The 26,897-nt window shown below is 41.9% G+C and overlaps 1 protein-coding gene across 1 annotated transcript; it reads right to left on the reverse strand.

Annotated features, from left to right (window-relative positions):
* Nucleotides 1-1,809: 1,809 nt before the first annotated feature.
* Nucleotides 1,810-22,251, reverse strand: LOC115125541 (NLR family CARD domain-containing protein 3-like). The gene is made up of 10 exons (XM_029655063.2): nucleotides 22,171-22,251; nucleotides 13,112-13,228; nucleotides 12,809-12,927; nucleotides 10,613-12,413; nucleotides 10,200-10,376; nucleotides 9,087-9,260; nucleotides 5,164-5,337; nucleotides 3,322-3,495; nucleotides 3,050-3,096; nucleotides 1,810-2,692 (listed from the first exon to the last, which is right to left on the reverse strand). Exons 1-10 carry the CDS (start codon nucleotides 22,206-22,208, stop codon nucleotides 2,139-2,141), a joined length of 3,375 nt encoding a protein of 1,124 aa, XP_029510923.1. The 5' UTR covers nucleotides 22,209-22,251; the 3' UTR covers nucleotides 1,810-2,138.
* Between the last annotated feature and the right edge of the window lie 4,646 nt (nucleotides 22,252-26,897).

Consider the following 26,897-nt stretch of genomic DNA (forward strand, 5'->3'; position numbering starts at 1 on the left):
TGAAGTCGGTTACGACTCCGAACTGCAGTCAGGTCATGACCCTGGTGAGGACGACGGGCACGCAGATGAGCTTCCCTGAGACGGTCTCTGACAGTTTGTGCAGAAATTCTTTGGTTGTGCAATCCCACCGTTTCATCAGTTGTCCGGATGGATGGTGTCAGCTGATCCTGCAGGTGAAGAAGCCGGATGTAGAGGTCCTTGGTTGGCGTTGTTACATGCGGTCTGTGGTTGTGAGGCCAGCTGGACGTACTGCTTTATTCTCTAAAACAATGTTGGAGGCGGCTTATGAGAAATGAACATTAAATTCTCTCATAACAGCTCTGGTGGACATTCCTGCAGTCAGCATGCCAATTGCACACTCCCTCAAAACTTGAGACATCTGTCGCGTTGTGCCATGTGACAAAACTGTACATTTTAGATTGGCCTTCTATTGTCCCCAGCACAAGGTGCACCTATGTAATTATCATGGTGTTTAATCAGCTACATTGTTATGCCACACCTCTCCTTGGCAAAAGAGAAATGCTCACTAACAGGGATGTAAACAAATTTGTGCACAACATTTGAGAGAAATAACTTTTTTGTTCATTTCTGGGATCTTTTATTTCAGCTCATAAAACATGGGACCAACACTTTACATCTTGCATTTATAGTTTGCTCGGTGTATGATGACAGAATAGTGGATATTATAATGTGATTACTAAATGTACAGTATCACTTCCTGAAGCTGCTTGCGTGCAACGTCACAAGGGTGTGAGCTTACGCAGGAGTCGTCATTGTAGACAACTAGTAACCTAGCAGGCATAAAATAATTGCCAGAGCGGCGTTTCTGTCTTGCTGGTCTTTATGTGACAAAATGAACTGGTGGGGAGGTTCTCTTCGGTCCTGTTGAACCAATCCAGTAAATGTGGAGTAGTTCAGATGGAGTGTTGCTTTGTTAATGTCCAAAAGAGGAAATCACGTCACATGATCTCTTTCCATTTCCCCTGAATGTTTCTGACCTCACAGAGGGTGTTGTGCCAGAGATGACAGAGAAAGGAGATTCACTGAAAACACACTACTAAGATACAGCTACGACCTCATTGAAGTTGACATTTTACACTGTTAAGGTCTGTGTGTGTGTGATCATAAAAGCTTATTTTTCAACTGAATGAGTTCCATTTCTATGTACTGAACCCCTATTACTGTACTCCATGTACTGTCATATTGTGATCAATATTAAAACATTTACACCTCTCTTCCATCTATTACTGTACTGTCATATTGTGATCAATATTAAAACATTTACACCTCTCTTCTTCCATCTATTACTGTACTGTCATATTGTGATCAATATTAAAACATTTACACCTCTCTTCTTCAATCTATTACTGTACTGTCATATTGTGATCAATATTAAAACATTTACACCTCTCTTCTTCCATCTATTACTGTACTGTCATATTGTGATCAATATTAAAACATTTCCACCTCTCTTCTTCAATCTATTACTGTACTGTCATATTGTGATCAATATTAAAACATTTACACCTCTCTTCTTCAATCTATTACTGTACTGTCATATTGTGATCAATATTAAAACATTTACACCTCTCTTCTTCAATCTATTACTGTACTGTACTGATCAATATTAAAACATTTACACCTCTCTTCTTCCATCTATTACTGTACTGTCATATTCTGATCAATATTAAAACATTTACACCTCTCTTCTTCCATCTATTACTGTACTGTCATATTCTGATCAATATTAAAACATTTACACCTCTCTTCTTCCATCTGGTTGATTAACTTTATTAGTCACATCTGGCACATGTATATTTCTTTCAGTGGAATTGAGTTTAAACAAAAACAAGATTGTTGTGTCAAGAATTTGACAAATTAACATTCTACAGACAACAATATTTACAAACACCAAGAAGTCCAATAACAACAAGATCAGTGATTTCTAAATGAAAACAGTTTTTACAACACAGTGTGGTGATTCATTCTATTAATGACTGACTCTAGTTGACAATGTCTGTCAACTTCAATGGTGTATTCATGAATATTTACAATCATATGTTTACACACTAGAGAGATATTCTACATTGTTGCTCCAGTGTGTCTACCTGAACATGACCAGAATTAAGAGTGAAACATCATGTTGTGTTTGACACAGGGAACACCTGACACAGGGACACTGAGGAGTCATACCAAACCCTAAACCCTGGATAGAGGGGCTCAGTGAATGAGGTGTGGAATGTGTACAGGTGGGTCAGTGTGTCAGAGGAGACTCTGTAAAAGGACAGAGTGCCGGCTGGCCAGTTCAGATACACTCCTACTCTGTGGGAGCTGGAGGAGGGGATGGCTATTGTAGTGAGATTATCATTGTGCCTTGCATGGTAACTGTTGTCAGAGCATTGTAGACTCCAAGACCTGTCATTGAATCCAATGACACAGTCATTACCCTCTCCTCTCCTGCTGATTCCTTTATATGTCACTCCTATAACAGCCCCTTTTCCACTCCACTCTACCTCCCAGTAACAGCACCCAGTCAGACCCTCTCTACACAGCACCTGTTCCCTGTCCTCAAATCTATCTGTGTGATCAGGATACGGCTGCTCCTCTCTCCTCCATGTCACCTTTCTGTTCTCCTCAGACAGAGAGAGGAGTCTGTTTACTGTGTTTGGGTCCATTGTGAGATCACAGGCATCTGATGGATGACACCAGACACAATATTAGAAATCCTCATCATTCACATTAGAACTCACTTTTCACTAATTAATTTAATGTAGATGTTTCTATGTATCTACAGGATAAAGTAAGGTAACTTGACACACACATATGCATGCATGAACACACACACACACATTTCTTATGTAACACGAACACGCCATACACATTGTCAAAGCAACTCTTTCTAAACTTTGGTGTCTCTGATTTCTGCTTCTGTTGAACTACAGCTTATATTTAATATGACCATGTAAGTAATGATGGTGGTCTTTAACTTTGAATGAATTTGAACTAAGACTTATTCTTAGTCATATTCTTCACACAAGTCAACACTCACATTTTCTAAGCCCAGGTTTCATTGTGTACTCTCCACCATGTTCCACACTGTAGTGGTAAGCAGAAGAACAGTCATTGAGTGATACACGTGAACTCACACACACGCACACACACACACACACACACGTACACACACGCAAACACACAGACACACACAGACACACACACAGTCAGCATATAACAATGTCCAAGGGGTGGTAAGAATGTTTGTCTTAACTAGCCTAATAACTCAAACATGTCTGATATGAACATTGATGAAAACCCTCTACATACCAGAGTTTCTCCAGTCTGCAGTGTGGATCCTCCAGTCCAGCAGAGAGCAGTCTGACTCCTGAGTCTCCTGGGTGATTGTAGCTCAGGTCCAGCTCTCTCAGGTGTGAGGGGTTTGACCTCAGAGCTGAGACCAGAGAAGTACAGCTTTCCTCTGTGACGAGACAGCGTGACAGCCTGAAAAGAGTCAAATCATATTAAAATCACAAGTGCTTTTCTTTGGTGTTGAAAATAGAGTGGCGGTATATTTGAACAACATGTTCAGATATATCAGTGTCCTGAAACCTGCCTTCAGAAAGTGTTCACCCCTTTGACTTTGTTGTGTCCACAAAGTGGGATTAAAATGGATTTAATTGTCATTTTTTGGCAACGATCTATCATTATTCACGATTCACATAATCATGGTAGCATCTAAATTGAAAGTAGAATTGTTTAGAAACATATTATTTTCTTATTTACAATAAAATATAAAAGAACACAATTAATTATACAGTGCATTGGGAAAGTATTCAGACCCCTTCCCTTTTTCACATTTTGTTATGTTACAGCCTTATTCCAAAATTGATTAAATACAAGAAAAGCATTGTGATTTTAATATGATTTGACTCTTTTCAGGCTGTCACGCTGTCTCGTCACAGAGGAAAGCTGTATGTTCCGAAGGGTTCAAGGGTTCTGGGCTCTGGCGGGGCCCCTCAAGGTCATTCAGAGACTTGTTCCAAAGCCACTCCTGCGTTGTCTTGGCTGTGTGATTACAGTCTTTGCCCTGTTGGAAGGTGACCTTCACACAAGGCTGAGGTCCTGAGGTTTTCATCAAGGATCTTTCTGTACTTTGTTCTGTTCATCTTTCCCTCGATCCTGACTAGACTCCCAGTCCCTGCCGCAGAAAAACAACCCCACAGCTTGATATTGCCACCACCATGCTTTATCATAGGGATGGTATCAGGTTTCCTCCAGATGTAACACTTGGCATTCAGGCCAAAGAGTTCAATCTTGGTTTCATCAGGCCAGATAATCTTAATTGTCATGGTCTGAGAGTTTTTAGGTGCCTTTTGGCAAATTTCAAGCAGGATTTCATGAGCCTTTTACTGAGGAGTGGCTTCCCTCTGGCCACTACCATAAAGGCATGATTGGTGGAGTGCTGCAGAGATGGTTGTCCTTCTGGACGTTTCTCCCATCTCCACAGAGGAACCCTAGAGCTCTGTAAGACTGACCATCGGATTCTTGGTCCCCTCCCTGACCAAGGCCCTTCTCCTCCGATCAATTTGGCCGGGCGGCCAGCATGAGGGAGAGCCTTGCTGGTTCCAAACTTCTTCAATTTAAAAATTATGAAGGCCACTGTGTTTTAGGGACCTTCAATGTTGCAGAAATTGTTTGGTAGCCTTCCCCAGATCTGTGCCTCAACACAATCCTGTCTCAAAACTCTACGGACAATTCCTTTGACCTCATGGCTTGGTTTTTGCTCTGACATGCACTGTCAATTGTGGGACCTTATATAGAAAGGTGTGTGCCTTTCCAAATCATGTCCAATCAATTGAATTTACCACAGGTGGACTCCAATCAAGTTTTAGAAACATCTCAAGGATGATTAATGGAAACAGGATACATTTTAGATCAATTTCGAGTCTCATAGCAAATGGTCTGAATAGTGATGTGAGGTATTTCTGTTTTTATTTTTACTACTTTTGCAAAAATTTCTAAAAACCTGTTTCCGCTTTGTCATTATTGGGTATTGTACATAGATTGATGATCATTTTTAATAAGTCTGTCACGTGACAAAATGTTGAAAAGGTCAAGGGGTCTGAATACTTTCCCAATACACTGTACATACATTATTAATTAACTGACCTCAGAGTATCCAATTTACAGTGGGGATTCCCCAGTCCAGCAGAGAGCATCTTCACTCCTGAATCCTTCAGGTCATTGTTACTCAGATCCAACTCTCTCAGATGTGAGGGGTTTGACTTCAGAGCTGAGACCAGAGAAGCACAGCCTTCCTCAGTGACTCCACAGCCTGACAGCCTGACAAAGAGGTCATCATGATTTTACAAACACACTGTTCATTTAACACCAAATCAAACAGAAAATTCAACAAGGTTGTAGAGTCACAAGCTTGATGTAAAATCAAAATCAAATCAAATACACATGGTCACATACACATGGTTAGCAGATGTTAATGCGAGTGTAGCGAAATGCTTGTGCTTCTAGTTCCGACAATGCAGTAATAACCAACGAGTAATCTAACTAACAATTTCACAACAACTACCTTATACACACCCGTGTAAAGGGAGGAAGAATATGTACATAAAGATATATGAATAAGTGATGGTACAGAACGACATAGGCAAGATGCCGTAGATGGTATCGAGTACAGTATATACATATGAGATGAGTAATGTAGGGTATGTAAACATTATATTAAATGGCATTGTTTAAAGAGTCTAGTGATACATTTTTACATCAATTTTTCCATTATTAAAGTGGCTGGAGTTGAGTCAGTATGTTGGCAGCAGCCACTCAATGTTAGTGGTGGCTGTTTAACAGTCTGATGGCCTTGAGATAGAAGCTGTTTTTCAGTCTCTCGGTGCACCTGTACTGACCTCGCCTTCTGGATGATAGCGGGGTGAACAGGCAGTGGCTCGGGTGGTTGATGTCCTTGATGATCTTTATGGCCTTCCTGTAACATCGGGTGGTGTAGGTGTCCTGGAGGGCAGGTAGTTTGCCCCCCGGTGATGCGTTGTGCAGACCTCACTACCCTTAGAAGAGCCTTACGGTTGTGGGCGGAGCAGTTCCGTACCAGGCGGTGATACAGCCCGACAGGATGCTCTCGATTGTGTATCTGTAGAAGTTTGTGAGTGCTTGTGGTGACAAGCTGAATTTCTTCAGCCTCCTGCACCTTCTTCACCACGCTGTCTGTGTGGGTGGACCAATTCAGTCCGTGATGTGTACGCCGAGGAACTTAAAACGTACTACCCTCTCCATTACTGTCCCGTCGATGTGGATATGGGGGTGCTCCCGCTGCTGTTTCCTGAAGTCCATGATCATCTCCTTTGTTTTGTTGACGTTGAGTGTGAAGTTATTTTCCTGACACCACACTCTGAGGGCCCTCACCTCCTCCCTGTAGGCCGTCTCGTCGTTGTTGGTAGTCAAGCCTACCACTGTCGTGTCGTCTGCAAACTTGATGATTGAGTTGGAGGTGTGCATGGCCACGCAGTCATGGGTGAACAGGGAGTGCAGGGGAGGGCTCAGAACGCACCCTTGTGGGGCCCTAGTGTTGAGGATCAGTGGGGTGGAGATGTTGTTACCTACCCTCACCACCTGGGGGCGGCCCGTCAGGAAGTCCAGTACCCAGTTGCACAGGGTGGGGTCGAGACCCAGGGTCTCAGGTTTGATGACGAGTTTGGAGGGTACTATGTTGACGTTAAATGCTGAGCTCGATGAACAGCATTCTCACATAGGTATTCCTCTTGTCCAGATGGGTTAGGGCAGTGTGCAGTGTGGTTGCGATTGTGTCGTCTGTGGACCTATTTGGGCGGTAAGCAAATTGGAGTGGGTCGAGGGTGTCAGGTAGGGGGGAGGTGATATGGTCCTTGACTAGTCTCTCAAAGCACTTCATGTTGACAGGAGTGAGTGCTATGGGGCGGTAGTCGTTTAGCTCAGTTACCTTAGCTTTTTTGGGAACGGGAACAATGGTGGCCCTCTTGAAGCATGTGGGAACAGCAGACTGGGATAAGGATTGATTGAAATTGTCCGTAAACACCCCAGCCAGCTGGTCTGCGCATGTTCTGAGGACGTGGCTCGGGATGCCGTCTGGGCCTGCAGCCTTGCGAAGGTTAACACGTTTAAATGTTTTACTCACGTCGGCTGCAGTGAAGGAGAGTCCACAGGTTTTGGTAGCGGGCCATGTCAGTGGCACTGTATTGTCCTCAAAGCGAGCAAAGAAGTTGTTTAGTCTGTCTGGGAGCAAGACATCCTGGTCCGCGATGGGGCTGGTTTTCTTTTTGTAATCCGTGATTGACTGTAGACCCTGCCACATACCTCTTGTGTCTGAGCCGTTGAATTGCGACTCTACGTTGTCTCAATACTGACGCTTAGCTTGTTTGATTGCCTTGCGGAGGGAATAGCTACACTGTTTGTATTCGGTCATGTTTCCGGTCACCTTGCCCTGGTTAAAAGCAGTGGTTCGCGCGCTTTCAGTTTTGCACGAATGCTGCCTTCAATCCACAGTTTCTGGTTTGGGAATGTTTTAATAGTTGCTGTGGGTACAACATTGCCAATGCACTTGCTAATGAACTCGCTCACCGAATCAACGTATTTGTCAATGTTGTTGTTTGACTCAATGCGGAACATATCCCAATCCACGTGATCGAAGCAATCTTGAAGCCCGGAATCAGATTGGTCGGACCACCGTTGAACAGACCTGAGCACGGGAGCTTCCTGTTTTAATTTCTGTCCATAGGCAGGGAGCAACAAAATGGAGTCGTGGTCAGCTTTTCCGAAAGGAGGGTGGGGGAGGGCCTTATATGCGTTGCGGAAGTTCGAATAACAATGATCAAGGGTTTTACCAGTCCTGGTAGCACAATCGATATGCTGATAGAATTTAGGGAGTCTTGTTTTCAGATTAGCCTTGTTAAAATCCCCAGCTACAATGAATGCAGCCTCAGGATATGTGGTTTCCAGTTTACACAGAGTCAAATAAAGTTTGTTCAGGGCCATTGATGTGTCTGCTTGGGGGGCTGTGATTATAATCGGAGAGAATTCTCTTGGTTGATAATGTGGTCGACATTTGATTGTGAGGAATTCTAAGTCAGGTGAACAGAAGGACTTGAGTTCCTGTATGTTGTTATGATCACACCACGTCTCGTTAATCATAAGGCATACACCCCCGTCCTTCTTCTTACCAGAAAGATGCTTGTTTCTGTCAGCGCGATGCGTGAAGAAACCAGCTGGCTGTACCGACTCCGATAGCGTGTCTCGAGTGAGCCATGTTTCCGTGAAGCAAAGAAAGTTACAGTCTCTGATGTCCCTCTGGAATGCTACCCTTGCTCGGATTTCTTCTACCTTGTTGTCAAGAGACTGGACATTGGCGAGTAGTATGCTAGGGAGTGGTGCGCGATGTGCCTGTCTCCGGAGCCTGACCAGAAGACCGCTTCGTCTGCCCCTTTTACGGCGTCGTTGTATTGGGTCGCCGGCTGGGATCCGATCCATTGTCCCGGTGGTGGGCAAAACACAGGATCCACTTCGGGAAAGTCGTATTCCTGGTCGTAATGATGGTGAGTTGACGTTGCTCTTATATCCAGTAGTTCCTCCCGACTCTATGTAATAAAACCTAAGATTTCCTGGGGTAACAATGTAAGAAATAACACGTAAAGAAACAAAATACTGCATAGATTCCTAGGAACGTGAAGCGAGGCGGCCATCTCTGTCGGCGCCGGATGACTGCAGGGAAAGAGTATGGGACCAAATACTAAACTTTTGACTAAATGAATTTGTCCAAATAATTACAACTTCTCCAAATGGGAGGACTAGATATATAAAGTGATTCATTTCTAATCGGTAAAACAGATGTATAAATACCCTCAAATAAAAACGGACATTATGTACTGTCGCCTAATATGAAACATATCAAATCCAAAATGCTGGAGCAGAGCAACACATTTAAAACTGTGAGCTTCACTGTCCAAACACATACTGTATGGTGTGGACTGTGTGTGCCTGTTGAGGATCTGGTGAACAGTTATCACTTGTTGACTAGGAATAGGAATACTGACCTCAGAGTCTCCAGTTTACAGTGGGGATTTCCCAGCCCAGCAGAAAGCATCTTCACTCCTGAATCCTTCAGGTCATTGTTACTCAGATCCAGCTCGCTCAGGTGTGAGGAGTTTGACTTCAGATCTGAGACCAGAGAAGCACAGCCTGCTTCTGTGACTAGACAGCCTGACAGCCTGCAAGGAGTAAAACTTTTTTTTTAAATCACACTGCTATTCTTTGGTGGTGAAAAGACTTTTAGATATATCAGTGTCCTTAAACCTGATACAGTGCATTCAGAAATGATTCACCCCTATGACTTTTTCCACATTTTGTTGTGTTACAAAGTGGGATAAAAATAAAAAACATTTTTTGTCAATGATCTACACGAAACACACTAATGTCAAAGTGGATGAAGAATTCTAACTTTTGCCTCCCAAAAATAATAAAACCTGACAAAATTGGGACAGTGACACATGTGTTGTTGTTTTGGCTCTGTACTCCAGCACTTTGGATTTGAAATGATACAATGACTGTGATGCTGACGTGCAGACTATCTTTCATTTGAGGCTTTTTTCATCCATATAGGTTGATCTGTTTAGAAAATGACATATTCCTAGCATGCAACTATTACATCAAGCTTGTGACTCTACAAACTGGTTGGATGCATTTGCTGTTTGTTTTGGTTGTGTTTCAGATTATTTTGTGCCCAGTATAAATGAATGGTGAATAATGTATTGTGTTATTTTGGAGTCATTTTTATTATAAATAAGAATAGAATATGTTTCTAAACACTTCTACATTATTGTGGATGCTACCATGATTATGGATAGTCCTGAATTAATTGTGAATAATGATGAATGAGAAAGTTAGAAACACAAATATCATACCCCCAAGACAGCTAACCTCTCAACATTACAATAAAGGGGGAGGTTAGCATTTTTTGGGTGTATGATATTTGTGCATCTGTCATTTTCTCACTCATAATTATTCACGATTCCCTGAGGAAGGCTACAATCATGGTAGCATCTATATTACATATGGAAATGTTGAGAAACACATTATATTCTTATTTATAATAAAAGGGACTTAAAAATAACACAATACATTATACATACAGTACATTATTTACTGACCTCAGAGTCTCCAGTTTACAGTGGGGATTCCCCAGTCCAACAGAGAGCAGCTTCACTCCTGAATCCTTCAGGTCATTGTTACTCAGATCCAGCTCTCTCAGGTATGAGGAGTTTGACTTCAGAACTTCAGAAGCCAGAGAAGCACAACTTTTCTCTGTGACTCCACAGCCTGACAGCCTGACAGAGAGAACATCATGATTTCACAAACACACTGTTCATTTAAGTAGTGTAGAAGGACAATGGCATTAGGTTTAGTCTCTTAAAAAACATATAGATTCATCTTCAGTCTCCTAGAATGTTATGTGCACAATGTTATACTAATGTGAACATCAATGCATTGATTCAGTTTATCAATAATACATATTTTTCTCTGAAGTAAATATTTATTCCTAAATGTAATTTGATGTACTCACAGAGCAGCTCTGGATGCTTTGACCACTGGGAGCAGCCTCAGAAGACCTTCCTCTGATCTGGAGTATTTCTTCAGGTCAAACACATCCAGCTCCTTTTCTGAAGTCAGCAACACAAAGACCAGAGCTGACCACTGTGCAGGTGACAGTTTGCCTCTAGAGTGACTTCCTGAGCTCAGATATCTTTGGATTTCATCCACTAGAGAATGGTCATTCAGTTCATTCAGACAGTGGAACAGATTGATGCACCTCTCTGGAGAGGGATTCTCCCTGATCTTCTCCTTGATGTACTTGACTGTTTCTTCATGGCTCTGTGAGCTGCTTCTTGTCTTTGTCAGTAGACCTCGTAAGTGCTTCTGATTGGACTCCAGTGAGAGGCCCAGAAGGAAGCGGAGGAAAAGGTCCAGGTTTCCCGTCTCACTTTGTAAGGCTTTATCCACAACACTCTTGTAGAAAGTAACTTCACGCCTGTCTCTGAACAGAGCAAGAAAGTTGCTGGATGTTGATTGTGGTTTGGCCATTAGATTCTCGTTGTTGTTGATGAATGAGAGGAATACATATAGAGCAGCCAGAAACTCTTGAATGCTCAGATGCACAAAGCAGTACACCTTGTCCTGGTACAGCCCACATTCCTCTTTAAAGAGCTGTGTGCACAATCCTGAGTACACTGAGGCTTCATTGACATCAATGCCAGCCTCCTTCAGGTCTTCTTCATAGAAAATCAGATTGCCCTTCACAAGCTGTTGAAAAGCTAGTTTTCCCAGTGACAGAATGCTCTCTTGATTCCAGTGTGGACCTGTCTCTTCTTTCCCAAGATACTTTTCATTCTTCTGTTTGGTATGAAACACCACAAGGTGTGTGTACATCTCAGTCAGAGTCTTGGGCATCTCTTCTCTCTTATGCTTCAGCATGTGTTCAAGGACTATTGCAGAAATCCAACAGAAGACTGGAATGTGGCACATGATGTGGAGGCTCCTTGATGTCTTTATGTGTGAGATGATACTGCTGGCCAGGTCCTCATCATCACTGAATCTCTTCCGGAAGTACTCCTCCTTCTGTGGGTCATTGAACCCTCGTACCTCTGTCACCTGGTCAACACACCCTGAAGGGATCTGATTGGCTGCTGAAGGTCGGGTAGTTATCCAGAGGAGAGCAGCGGGAAGCAGATTTCCCTTGATGAGATTTGTCAGCAGAACATCCACTGAGGTTGACTCTGTGACGTCACAACAGATCTTGTTTTTCTGGAAGTCTAGGGGCAGTCGACACTCATCCAGACCATCAAAGATGAACAGAACTTTGTACCTGTCATAGTTGGAGATTCTTGATTCTTTAGTTTCCGTTGAGAAGTGATTGAGAAGTTCAATCAAATTGTGTTTTTCCTCTTTCATCAAATTCAACTCCCGAAAAGGGAATGAAAAAACAAATTGGACATCCTGATTTGCTTTTCCTTCAGCCCAGTCCAGAATGAACTTCTGCACAGAGACTGTTTTTCCAATGCCAGCGACTCCCTTTGTCAGCACAGTTCTGATATGTTTGTCTTGTCCAGTTAAGGGTTTGAAGATGTCATTACATTTGATTGCAGTCTCTGGTCTTGCTTGTTTCCTGGTTGTTGTCTCAATCTGTCTCAGCTCATGTTCATTATTGACCTCTCCTGTTCCACCCTCTGTGATGTAGAGCTCTGTGTAGATCTTATTGAGAAGTGTTGGGTTTCCTTGTTGAGCGATCCCCTCAAATACACATTGAAACTTCTTCTTTAGATTAAGTTTGAGTTCACGTTGACAAATCACAGTAAGATCATCTGAATCTAGAAATAACACAGAGGATATTAATAATACGTCTGTTTTATTGCCTACAGTATTGTAGGAATGTGTTATAAAGTTGTACATTATAATATTTTCTTCTCTTAACTGACTGTATAAATGTTTAAGTGTTTTCATAATCATTGCACACTGGAGTGACAGAGTATATTTGTATTATTGATATTATCATTAATGTTGTGTCTCTGTCTATCTCTCATCTCTCCTCTTTTCTGACTAAATGAATCAACACAACACATCCCTCCTGTTATTTGATTAGGTCACTGGGTGTTAAGGCTTCTACAATATCATTGAGTTACACAGCTACTTTATCTGTACTTTAGCTACAGCTTTTAAATGTTTGTTACAAAACAGCATTCAACATGAGGCAGACAGATTTTACTTTTCTCCAGTGTGTCAGAAATGTCCCTCTCTATGGCACTGCTCTCCTGCTTCTCATCTTCAGCATTCACCACTTCCTCATCCTCCCTCTGACTCTCAAAGCCTTGTGGGAGTTCTGGACTAAGAATCACACAGACAGGGAATGTTGTGTTTGTTAAATATTGTTTTAAGGCTATGAAAATTGAAAAAAGGATTAGCCTATGGATTATGAACACCACAAAAATAAATGGGAAAATGGAAGAGCAGAAATGCCTAGAGACAGTGTTGTTTAACTCACTGACCATGACCCATGAGTTCTTCTTACCTTTGTTCAGTAGAAAAGTCTCCCTCTCTAAACGTTATAGGTTCAAGCATAGAACAGTCACTCTTCATGAACACACAGCTGGGTACAGGGGAGGCTGGTCTCTCCTGCTTGATTGGACTTCAACACAACAGAGACAAACATTAGGAATCTCATTTACTCTAAGCTCAGATGGAGAAACATGAGAAACGTTTCCTTCCAAAATGATATATATAAATTTTTGGGAAATGCCAGTATCAAATCAAATCAAATCAAATTTTATTTGTCATATACACATGGTTAGCAGATGTTAATGCGAGTGTAGCGAAATGCTTGTGCTTCTAGTTCCGACAATGCAGTAATAACCAACAAGTAATCTAACTAACAATTCCAAAACTACTGTCTTATACACACAAGTATAAGGGGATAAAGAATATGTACATAAGATATATGAATGAGTGATGGTACAGAGCAGCATAGGCAAGATACAGTAGATGGTATCGAGTACAGTATATACATATGAGATGAGTATGTAAACAAAGTGGCATAGTTAAAGTGGCTAGTGATACATGTATTACATAAAGATGCAGTAGATGATCTAGAGTACAGTATATACGTATACATATGAGATGAATAATGTAGGGTAAGTAAACATTATATTAGGTAGCATTGTTTAAAGTGGCTAGTGATATATTTTACATCATTTCCCATCAATTCCCATTATTAAAGTGGCTGGAGTTGAGTAGTACATTTGATCTTATTGTTTAAAGAAATTATGAAAGCAATTGGTGTGTTTTCTTCACTATGTCATCATATTTGTTTAAAATATATTTTATATATTATACATCTGCCTCACTCTCATAGACACTCTCATGTAATAAATTGTTATTCGTTACATTTGACATTTGACCCAGACGTACTACAGTACTTCTTTGTGACAATAATATATATATTTTTTTTAATAATAATTCTGTACAGTAATATGAGATCTGTTTTTAAAACATTTACATTTGACAATTTAGTCATTTAGCAAATATTCTTATCCTGGGTCCGGTTTCCCGAAAAGTTTATCGTTAGAACCTTGGTCTCTCTGTGACCGCTGATAGCTTCGGAACAAAATTGCCAATGTCTTCGTAATTGATACAAACAAGCAAAATATAAAATTATGCTTCAAATGAAAACCGCGATGTCTGCATTAAAATTTAACCAGTTGGCTACAGGCCTATTTCAATCATTTTGAAATATATTTCATTTTCAATCAAAAAAGTTTTATTTTGCTACTTGTAGACTACGGTCAGTAATTTGTCTCAATATATTTCATGACGTGTAGCCTAACGTGTGCAATGTTGTGTCAAATCTGTGATTTATTGCATTTTTATTGGGTAAGCATTAGAATAAGCCGCCTCAATATTTCCAGCCGATTGTAGTATTATCTCTCTAGGAGCAGAGCCGTCATCAGTATTGTGAAATAAGTATAATGTTAAGGAAAGATTTGAATAGAGAAATCTGATCCAGGAGCAGCACTCCCTTTCTATACATCCTCTAAATAACGACATGCTCCAACGACACACGACACAACCGTTCTCTCTGCGTGATGCGTGGGGAACGTATATTACATATTGGGCTGTTGTATAAAAAATGCATTTTAAAAACACCCGTAAGCCTAATTTCAATCGCTATCAGGCTTTAAATAGGCTTCTATAGTTTGTCATTTCCATTTACCAAATGTCAAACTTGATTTGCACTATTGAAAAATGTACCAACCCCTACATTTGTTTATGAATTATAATTTCCTGATGCTGTAGGATTATTTTCCTGATGTGAGAAATTATGTGAAATTAAGATATGGCATCTGTAAGTGCATTTATCTTAAGCTATCTAGGTGAGACAACCACATATCGCATATCACTTCTGGACCTTATTTGGACACTGTGTTAACAACCCTCCAGACGAGCTTCAATGCCATACAACTCTCCTTCCGTGGCCTCCAACTACTCTTAAATACAAGTTTATCTAAATGTATGCTCTTCAACCGATCTCTGCCTGCACCTGCCCGCCCGTCCAGCATCACTACTCTGGGCGGCTCTGACTTAGAATATGTGGACAACTACAAATACCTAGGTGTCTGGTTAGACTGTAAACTCTCCTTCCAGACTCACATCAAACATCTCCAATCCAAAGTTAAATCTAGAATTGGCTTCCTATTTTGCAACAAATTATCCTTCAATCATGCTGCCAAACACACCCTCGTAAAACTGACCATCCTACCGATCCTCAACTTCGGCGATGTCATTTACAAAATAGCCATCCGTTTTGTCACCAAAGCCCCATATACTACCCACCACTGCGACCTGTACGCTCTCATTGGCTGGCCCTCACTACATATCCGCCGCCAAACCCACTGGCTCCATGTCATCTACAAGACCCTGCTAGGTAAAGTCCCCCTTATCTCAGCTCGCTGGTCACCATAGCATCACCCACCTGTAGCACGCGCTCCAGCAGGTATATCTATTGTGGTAGAATTATATACATGATTTGATAACAAAAGAGAAAAGGTACAGTTATGGGTTCATTCCTTGTTCTGGTTAAATGCATTTTTATTGTATAGGGCAGGAAGAAGTTAAAGGCCATAGGGGACACTAAGAATGCAGACACATAGACGCTTAGACCAGCTGAACATACAAGGATCAAAGAGGTTGCCTAAGGACGGGGTCAGCCAAATGACTAACTGATGGATTGCAGGCATCGGTCACTTCACAGGGGAAACACAAGTCTGTTTGTCTTTGGACAAACCATATGAACAGATGGGAACCCTAAAGCTAAATGAGACACATACAATAGGGACACAGGGTTAATTACAGGGTCTGAGCACAGGCCACAGGAAGGGGGGTGTATATTATCTTTAGGTCAAAGGAAGGGTCTTGACATCATATAATCTGACTGGAAGCAGATGTGGGGGTTATTGAGCTGAACAAGCAGGGCGCACAGATTGGAATGTAACGTAATTTACATATGGGATGGGCTCATATGTGGATAAATACTGGGGCCAGGGCTCTGGAAAAGGGTGTGTTCTGTGGGTCCCTTTTGGGTCCTGCGGAGCTCTCTGGCTTTCTGATACGAGGGTGTATTAAAAGTCTATCATTGAATTCAAAAGTTCTCTGGTCGTGTCATGTTTTTGAACTGATTGGCCACTACACTATCTGGTCACCCCCAAAACCAATTCTTCCTTTGGCCGCCTCTCCTTCCAGTTCTCTGCTGCCAATGACTGGAATGAACTACAAAAATCTCTGAAACTGGAAACACTTATCTCCCTCACTAGCTTTAAGCACCAGCTGTCAGAGCAGCTCACAGATTACACCTGTACATAGCCCACCTATAATTTAGCCCAAACAACTACCTTTTTCCCTACTGTATTTATTTATTTTGCTCCTTTGCACCCCATTTATTTTAATTTCTACTTTGCACATTCTTCCACTGCAAATCTACCATTCCAGTGTTTTACTTGCTATATTGTATTTACTTCGCCACCATGGCCTTTTTTTTGCCTTTACCTCCCTTATCTCACCTCATTTGCTCACATCGTATATAGACTTATTTTTCTACTGTATTATTGACTGTATGTTTGATTTACTCCATGTGCAACTCTGTGTTGTTGTATGTGTCGAACTGCTTTGCTTTATCTTGGCCAGGTCGCAATTGTAAATGAGAACTTGTTCTCAACTAGCCTACCTGGTTAAATAAAGGTGAAATAAAAAATAAATAAAAATATACTACCTGTTTGGCCCTGTCCGGGGTATTGTCAGACGGGGCCACAATGTCTCCTGACCCTTCCTGTCTCAGCCTCCAGTATTTATGCTGCAGTAGTTTATGTGTCGGGGGGCTAGGGTCAGTCTGTTATATTTGAATTATTTCTCCTGTCTTATCCGGTGTCCTGTGTGAATTTTAGTATGCTCTTTCTAATTCTCTCTCACTTTTTCTCTCTTTCTCTCTCTCTCTCTCTCACTTGGAGGACCTGAGCCCTAGGAACATGCCTCAGTACTACCTGTCTTGATGACTCCTTGCTGTCCCCAGTCCAGCTGGTTTCAAATGTTCTATGGAACCCTGATTTGTTCACCGGACGTGCTACCTGTCCCAGACCTGCCGTTTTAAACTCTCTAGAGACGGCAGGTTTGGTAGAGATAGTCTGAATGATTGGCTATGAAAATCCAACTGACATCTACTCCTGAGGTGCTGACCTGTTGCACCCTCTACAACCACTGTGATTATTATTATTTGACCCTGCTGGTCATCTATGAACATTTTAACATATTGGCCATGTTCTGTTATAATCTCCACCCGGCACAGCCAGAAGAGGACTGGCCACCCCTCATAGCCTGGTTCCTCTCTAGGTTTCTTCCTAGGTGCTGGCCTTTCCAGGGAGTTTTTCCTAGTCACCGTGCTTCTACACCTGCATTGCTTGCTGTTTGGGGTTTTAGTCTGGGTTTCTATACAGCACTTTGAGATATCAGCTGATGTAAGAAGAGCTTTATAATTAAATTGGATTGAATGATTGATAAAAATAAATAAAAATCTGTCACACCCTGTGTGACATGGGTGATGTATGTGTTTTGTACTGTCTAGGGACTTTGTATGTTTATGGGGGTGTTTACTATCTAGGTGTTTATGTATGTCTATAGTTGCCTAGATTGGTTCTCAATTAGAGGCAGCTGTTTATCGTTGCCATCTTCTTTGGGTATTTCGTGGGTTATTGTCTATGTCTAGTTGCCTGTGTCTGCACATTTATAGTAAAGCTTCACGTTTGTTTGGTTGTTTTTGTAGTTTGTTTAATGTCCGTCTTTATTAAAATATAACATGTATTCATATCACGCTGCGCCTTGGTCTCCTCCATTCAACGAACGTGACAAAATCAGAGAACAGTAATTGTCACGACTTCCGCCGAAGTTGGTTCCTCTCCTTGTTCGGGCGGCGTTCTGCGGTCGAAGTCCCCGACCTTCTAGCCATCGCTGATCCTCTTTTCATTTTCCTTTGGTTTTGTCTTGTCTTCCATCACACCTGGTTCCAATCCCATCAATTACATGTTGTGAATTTAACCCTATGTTCCCCCTCATGTCTTTGTCAGTGTTTGTTTATTGTAAGTGTTTGTGCACATCTGTCCTGGTGTGTGTCAGGTTATGGACCCATTGTTTGATTGTACTGTTTTCGGGTGTTTTTTTTTGAATAGCCAGCCCATCCAACCCTGTTTCTGCAGCGCTCTGTCACGTACTTTCAAAATCCAACCCAGAAGCAGACCAGGACAAAGAGAGTAGGAAGAAGGTGTCAGGTCAGAGCTTTTGAAGGGGAGAGGTGATGATCAGGACAGGTGTGCAGATTACTGATGGGATACAGGTGCGGGTGAACATCGATCTCCCAACAAGCTAATTCGCCCGGCAACCAGACAGGGTGCGTTCCAGGACACCGGAAACACACTCCAGGACAGAAACACAGGCAAACACAGACTCAGGAAGCGGGATTCGTGACAGTACCCCCCCCCCCCCCCCCCGCTGTGGACAAGCGGAGATGTAATGTCCCGAGCTACCACAGTAGAGGCAGCTGTTGGTCTCACGTCTACGTTGGCGCTCGTCCTTAGTTAACCCGTGCCGCCCCACTTGCATAGGTTCAGGATCTGACGGCAGGACTCCTCCACTAATCCCGTGTGAGGGAAAATGATCAACCCGTTCTGGTCCACTTCCTGACCCGAATGGTAACCGAGTCTCAGATTGATTAGATGGACCCCACTGCTTCTCCCTCCTTCTCTCTCGGACTCTATTATCTACCCGAATAGCTAAGGTGACCAAACTATCTAGGTCACTAGGCTCTGGATAGGAGATCAGCTCGTCCTTGAGTTGCTCCGACAACCCCTGGTAAAAAAACGCTTGTAGTGATTCCTCATTCCAACCACTCTCCACAGCCAATGTCCTGAATTCCATCACAAAGTCTGCCACACTGCGAGCTCCTTGGCGAAGAGAGAACAAACGTTTAGCTGCGTCCTTACCTCGGACTGGATGGTCAAAAAGCTTTCTCATCTCTGCCGTGAAACCCTGGTATGACGTCATGCATGTGTCCCGTCGTTCCCAAACAGCTGAAGCCCATTCCAGAGCTCTACCACGCAGCAGCTCAATAACAAAAGCTATCCTAGCCTTATCTGTGGTGTAAGAGTAGGGCTGCAGATCAAAAACTAACCCACACTGTAAAAGAAATGAACGGCATCCTCCCAGATCTCCCTCGTACTTCTCCGGTGTCGGAACCTTGGGCTCACGGAAGGAAACCGCACCAGACACGGCAGGTGAGATGGGTGAAACAGGTGGTGAATGAATCGCCGGCAAACTAAGCTGATCCTGGATTTGTGTCAAGCTAGCAGATAAATTCTGGATTGAACCCGCTATCTCCTGTAGCGCCGTCTTGTGTTGTCCCAATGTCTTCCCCTGCTGGGTAATGGCATGGCAAACGGAGTCCAGGTCCGCTGGGTTCATCCTTGGCCGGATCGTTCTGTCACGTACTTTCAAAATCGAACCCAGAAGCAGACCAGGACAAAGAGAGTAGGAAGAAGGTGTCAGGTCAGAGCTTTTGAAGGGGAGAGGTGATGATCAGGACAGGTGTGCAGATTACTGATGGGATACAGGTGCAGGTGAACATCGATCTCCCAACAAGCTAATTCGCCCGGCAACCAGACAGGGTGCGTTCCAGGACACCGGAAACACACTCCAGGACAGAAACACAGGCAAACACAGACTCAGGAAGCGGGATTCGTGACACGCTCCCCTCCTGTAGTGATTCACTCCAACCCCAATTGTAGCTAACCTGATTAATCTTACAAACCAACTAATTATTTGAATCAGGTGGGATAGTTTTGAGTTGGAATTAAAACCTACAGGATGGTAGCTCTCCAGGAACAGGATTGGAGAGCCCTGTTATAGAAGACGCATAAAATGCATCCTCCAATTGCAACGTCTGCCTATGCCCACAATAACATTTCTTAATTTGTTTTTATATTTCTAATACCCTTAGACACCAAGTTAGACATAGCTAATCACAAGGCCATCATCACTGTCATTATTCATGTTTTACCAGGGAAACTGCATCTGCATGCCAATTATTTGATTGCTCTCAATCACAAATAGCCTACGAATTTCGATCTTCTTGAATAACTGTTTAGAGAGAAAATTATAGCAGATGGTTTTAAACTATTAGAGTGCTCTCGTCTCAGTGAGCCAGAGGGAAGAATAACTGACCAATTTCCTAACGCTCAACACAATAACTGACCAATTTCCTAACGCTCAACACAATAACTGCCCAATTTCCTAACGCTCAACACAATAACTGCCCAATTTCCTAACGCTCAACACAATAACTGACCAATGTCGTAACGCTCAACACAATAACTGACCAATTTCCTAACGCTCAACACAATAACTGACCAATTTCCTAACGCTCAACACAATAACTGACCAATGTCGTAACGCTCAACACAATAACTGACCAATTTCCTAACGCTCAACACAATAACTGACCAATTTCCTAACGCTCAACACAATAACTGACCAATTTCCTAACGCTCAACACAATAACTGACCAATTTCCTAACGCTCAACACAATAACTGACCAATGTCGTAACGCTCAACACAATAACTGACCAATGTCGTAACGCTCAACACAATAACTGACCAATTTCCTAACGCTCAACACAATAACTGACCAATTTCCTAACGCTCAACACAATAACTGACCAATGTCGTAACGCTCAACACAATAACTGACCAATGTCGTAACGCTCTGTAAACGTTGGCAAAAAATGATAATTAAATTGTTGCCAGCAGCACAGTTACAGTCACCAACCAAACCAGTTACAGTCACCAACGCAGTCACCAACCAAACCAGTTAGTCACCAACCAAACCAGTTACAGTCACCAACCAAACCAGTTACAGTCACCAACACAGTCACCAACCAAACCAGTTACAGTCACCAACCAAACCAGTTACAGTCACCAACCAAACCAGTTACAGTCACCAACACAGTCACCAACCAAACCAGTTACAGTCACCAACCAAACCAGTTACAGTCACCAACCAAACCAGTTACAGTCACCAACACAGTCACCAACCAAACCAGTTACAGTCACCAACGCAGCCACCAACCAAACCAGTTACAGTCACCAACACAGTCACCAACCAAACCAGTTACAGTCACCAACGCAGCCACCAACCAAACCAGTTACAGTCACCAACACAGTCACCAACCAAACCAGTTACAGTCACCAACGCAGCCACCAACCAAACCAGTTACAGTCACCAACACAGCCACCAACCAAACCAGTTACAGTCACCAACGCAGCCACCAACCAAACCAGTTACAGTCACCAACGCAGCCAAACCAGTTACAGTCACCAACACAGCCACCCAAACCAGTTACAGTCACCAACGCAGCCACCAACCAAACCAGTTACAGTCACCAACGCAGCCACCAACCAAACCAGTTACAGTCACCAACAGTCCAAACCAGTTACAGTCACCAACGCAGCCACCAACCAAACCAGTTACAGTCACCAACACAGCCACCAACCAAACCAGTTACAGTCACCAACGCCACCAACCAAACCACCAACCAAACCAGTTACAGCCACCAACCAAACCAGTTACAGTCACCAACGCAGCCACCAACCAAACCAGTTACAGTCACCAACGCAGCCACCAACCAAACCAGTTACAGTCACCAACGCAGTCACCAACCAAACCAGTTACAGTCACCAACACAGTCACCAACCAAACCAGTTACAGTCACCAACCAAACCAGTTACAGTCACCAACCAAACCAGTTACAGTCACCAACACAGTCACCAACCAAACCAGTTACAGTCACCAACGCAGCCACCAACCAAACCAGTTACAGTCACCAACGCAGCCACCAACCAAACCAGTTACAGTCACCAACCAAACCAGTTACAGTCACCAACCAAACCAGTTACAGTCACCAACCAAACCAGTTACAGTCACCAACCAAACCAGTTACAGTCACCAACCCCAATTTTTTTTTAAATGTTCATCTCACCTCTTAGCTTTGGTGTCATGTTCCCCAGGGAGACTCATTTTTGAAGCAGGGCCCCAGACTCATTTTAGATCACTGACCCCTAAACAGAAATCCAGCATGTTAGTTGTGGTTAACACGGTGACAACTAATTATTGAATGTTTATTGTTCTCTTTTATTCATTATATCCAAACAGTCAGGTGATTTAATGAAATCACATGAACATGTAGTTGTGATTGATATCTCTTCTCCATGGTAATGCTATGTTCCCTAACAAGAAATAACAAAAATTGGTGCTCAAACAGAAGAGGTAACTAACAGAGTCACTGATAGTGGAGGCTCCTCAAAGGAGGAAGGAGAGGTCTATCCTCCTCAGTGAATTTCATTAAAAAAAAAAAAATTGTGAAAGATTAAAGAAGTTATCATTTTCAGCATAAATTGTGGTAAATAGTTCACTCAAAGAAAGAGAAAGACAATAGTTATTGAGCAAATTAATTTATTCCAAAACGATGAAGCAAGAGAGAGAGAGTGAGAGAGAATTATCTATATTTCATAGTATATATTTTTTTCACCTTCACTTACTTAGCTAGCATCAAATGCAGCTAGCTAATTTAGCCTACTCAAACACCCAGCTCAAACAGAGAAGGGTGCTATTTTAGCAAGCTGACTATGGCTATCCAACACTGGTCTTCCAAGTCAAGGTAAGCTTTTGGCTTTATTAATTTGTTGTCACCGGGGCTCGCCAGTGTAACTGCTAAACTGCTTGCTGTTGACTTATCACTGTACTGCATGATTGTAGTGGGCTTACTAACACGTTAGTTCTAGTAGCTATGTTGACTATGACTTGACAATTGATGTATGCTGTGTGTCGTGGTTAGTGGTCATGATATGAAGGTTTGGCTTGAAAAGGTTTGTTCGCTGTTGCGCACAGAAGTCCACAAGCAAAGGGAAAAGGTGAGAGGAAGAGAGCGCATAAATAGATGCAAGAAGGAATTATATATACAACGAGCTGTTTGTATGTGGCTGCTATGAAAGTGAACTGTGTTTGCGTGTGATCCAGGGGTTTTAGCAGATTCTGTTGAAAAACGTTTCTTAAACGGAAGCAAATGGAACAAAACAGAGATTGAATTTGTCCAATAGAAACTCTCATTTGCAACTGTTGGACTAATTATTACACCCTAGATCAGCTAGATGCAGGCAAGAGTATGCAACGTGGTAATGAATGTGTCACTGTCTGTCCATGTGTCTGTCTGTCACCTTGATTACTCAAAACTCTCTCGACCTGCTAGGCTGTAGCAACCTCATGATGGGTACAGGGAAAACTCTAGTATAATGTTGTAGCCTAAACCTATCAATGTTACATTGAGCTGGGTGAATGGAATATGAATTGCAGTCACCTGATATGCTGTAATATAAATAAGGCCATATTCATAAAAAATCAAATCATCCTCCCTTATCTTAAATGGCACCGACCACCACTGGTCAGTAACAACAACCGAGACGAAACAGGTGGTTTTAGGAAGGTTTCTCAAAGACATTCATGGGTTGTCCACTAGTGATGGGAAACCGAGGCTTTCAGAACCCTTTGGGGCTTTCACCAAATAGTGTTGAGAAATGGTTCATTACTCTGAGCGTTTAACACAGTGTACATTAGGGACAACTTCTGGTCAGGAATAAATATCAGCATGTTCAATGTTAATGTAGAAATGTTTTCCCAATGAATCCATCAAAACGTTGTGGCGCAATGGATAGGTGTTTTTGTTAGTTCACATCCTTTTTGCCTCCAATTCACAATTTTTTCAAAAGCATCTGTGATATTATTTAGGATGCCGAAGAGAAAAAAGATTATCACAGGCTACACTAAATAAAACAAGTTATTTAAACAACAACAGGAAGATAGCGTGGTTTCACAGATAAACATTTGTCCAACCATAGCCAGGATTCAATCTAGTGCCTATCATGTGCCTATGCTGATATCTGATCCAGATCCCTGTCCCTACCTGCTGAGCCATTCAGTCTCTACAAGCTGGAAGACATTAACTAAATGTGTAATTAAGGTGTTCAGTAGAGGTCAGTGCTTGAAAGAGACTTTGCTTCAAAAAAAGCACCTTCACCAGGGAGAAATTAGTGGGATCTCCTACATTTTGCAACACATGGTTTGAAAAAGCATGTGATCAAACATCAATGATAACGTGGTAATGTTACTTCGAAACTAGATCTTTTGTTACAAACAAAACATTTAAAAATGACAGTGGCTCAATTGCATGATTTAGGGTGTTAAATAAAAGACTGAACAGTCTGTTTATAGAAACTCATTATTTAAAAGTTTGAAATATAATGTAGCCAGTGTTTCAAAGAAAACTATTCCAAAATAGGGGGATTTGATCCTGTGCCTCCACAAGACAAGAAACTCACTCACGACTCTATAGGCAGAGACACCAGTCTGGTGAGAAATGGAGAAGAACATCTAGACTAAAGCTGTGTTCGAATACCCATACTAACATACTGTATACTACATACTTAATCACTATTAGTTAATCTTGCTATCATAACAAATGACTAGCTAAACATTTTATGATTTCGGGGGTGTTCGTAAATTCAATCTGGAGTGCCGGAGTGTGCTCGTAAATCCAGAGCATTGTCAGTTTGTAAATTCAGAGAGTTTCGCTCACTGAGCATTCAGAGCGCACACTGGACACTCTGGCCGACGAGTCGGGTTGATCCGAGCCTTCAACGGCAGTCAAGCACCCAAGCTAACTGGCTAACGTTGGCTAGCTACTTCCAGACACAAATGAGAGAACACCTCACTCTGGCCATTTTTTAACTCACCCTAGCAGAGCTGGTTAGGCTATTTTAATGTTATCCAGAGCGTTGGTGACTGTGACTGTGCTGCTAGAAACAATTTAATTACACTCTTTTTTTGCCCACGTTTACTGACACTGGCCATATTCAATGGCTCTGGAGTGTTAGTAAATTCATCAGTTATTCTGCGTGAGAGTGCTCTGAAATCGGAGTAGATAGCCAGAATTAACAATGTCCATTGAAATGCACAACGACTATACCACTTAGCTAAGAGTGATGTGAATAATCAAGTCAATAAACGTTGAGTAGTTAGTTAGATAGCAGATAGTTGATGTACTGCCTGGCAAGTTCGATGTACAGTATTAGTAGCCAACTAACGTTAGGTAAGTAGCTAACATACAGGTACATACTGCTGTAATGCTATGCGATTCGTAAGGATAGTGTAGCTAACAAATTGTCAGCCAACATAACGTGTAACTTAACTTATTTGAAAAGTCATTACTTTATTACATTGCTCAACATTTTCTTAACATTTGTCATAATTAGTTAAAGCAATGAATTTGTATCTGTTCTCGTCAGACTTCAGCTGCTTATTTTCATCAAATCTGAAAACGTTGTGAAACCACTGCCATTTTCCTGCCCCGACCTGTAAACCTTCCCCGTGCTGTGTCCTTCACCAACCGGCCATTTGGCTCATGGAGACTAAAGGACTATGCATCGCATTGCGCCATTGCCGCAAATAGGGTTACTAGGTTGGAATTGTGACATGGCTCATACAGCAAGGATCATTACAATATAGTGTAGGGGTGTCAAACTCACAGAGGGCTGAGTGTCTGCAGGTTTTTGAGACCTAGACAACCAGGTGAGGGGAGGTCCTTACTAATTAGTGACATTAATTCATCAATCGAGTAGAGGGGTGAAGTGAAAACTCGCAGACACTCCCTGGAATGAGTTTGACACGTGCTATAGTGGAACTATGATACAATTACATTTATCATACAAAATGTGAAATGTAAAACATTGATATATGAATATTGAATTTGAATTTCCCACATCCATTTTGTACGATTAAACTGACACGTACCTGTCCCAGAAGAAATAGGCTGTTAGGTCTGAGTGTTTAACTTCCCTACACTATACTAAAATAACAACAAATGTTTAATTTCTCTACACATTTTACAATAATCACTGGCAGGATTGTCACCTTGTAGCCTGAATTCACAACCAGAACATGTCAAGTCATTGAGATATGATCCGTTCTGCTGAGAGAGCACCTTCCTGATGACTAGCGCACTGTATATTCTGATGGGTGAGGCCTAAACTGGAATGTGAAGCTAACTGAAACCGGCTAGCTTTAGAAAACCAGTATTTCTAGCTTGCATCATAGTATACCTCTCAGGTTACATTCATGTTTCACCATCAGGCAGGCATCAACAGCCGGGTTGAAGGCTACTACCTGGGTCGTATTCAATAGTTTACACCGCAGCCAACAGTTTTGCAACGTTGCATAAACAGTTTACTCTAAATGCTCTACAATGTGACCTAAACAGTATCCGTTGCCAAACGTTTTGCTACAGTGGTCACAAATGAATAGAAACAATCTGTTTTGAGGAAGTGTAAGTTGTTGATAGTCAACTATATAAATAAACATAACAATATCATCAACTATATGAATACACATAACAATATCATCAACTATATGAATATAACATAACAATATCATCAACTATATGAATACACAACAATATCATCAACTATATGAATATACATAACAATATCATCAACTATATGAATATAACAATATCATCAACTATATGAATACACAACAATATCATCAACTATATGAATACACATAACAATATCATCAACTATATGAATATAACAATATCATCAACTATATGAATACACAACAATATCATCAACTATATGAATACACATAACAATATCA

The sequence above is a fragment of the Oncorhynchus nerka genome, linkage group LG26, assembly GCF_034236695.1.
Source record: "Oncorhynchus nerka isolate Pitt River linkage group LG26, Oner_Uvic_2.0, whole genome shotgun sequence".
Classification (NCBI taxonomy): domain Eukaryota; kingdom Metazoa; phylum Chordata; class Actinopteri; order Salmoniformes; family Salmonidae; genus Oncorhynchus; species Oncorhynchus nerka.

What these genes read in the sequence shown, in the direction of transcription:
- LOC115125541 (XM_029655063.2), bottom strand. Translation starts at nt 22,208, where the DNA reads ATGAGTCTCCCTGGGGAACATGACACCAAAGCTAAGAG. An exon ending in TGTAAACTGGAGACTCTGAG is followed by an intron (nt 5,338 to 9,086) that starts GTCAGTATTCCT and finishes CCTCTTTGTCAG; the next exon opens with GCTGTCAGGCTGTGGAGTCA. An exon ending in GAAACCTGGGCTTAGAAAAT is followed by an intron (nt 2,693 to 3,049) that starts GTGAGTGTTGAC and finishes GTCATCCATCAG; the next exon opens with ATGCCTGTGATCTCACAATG.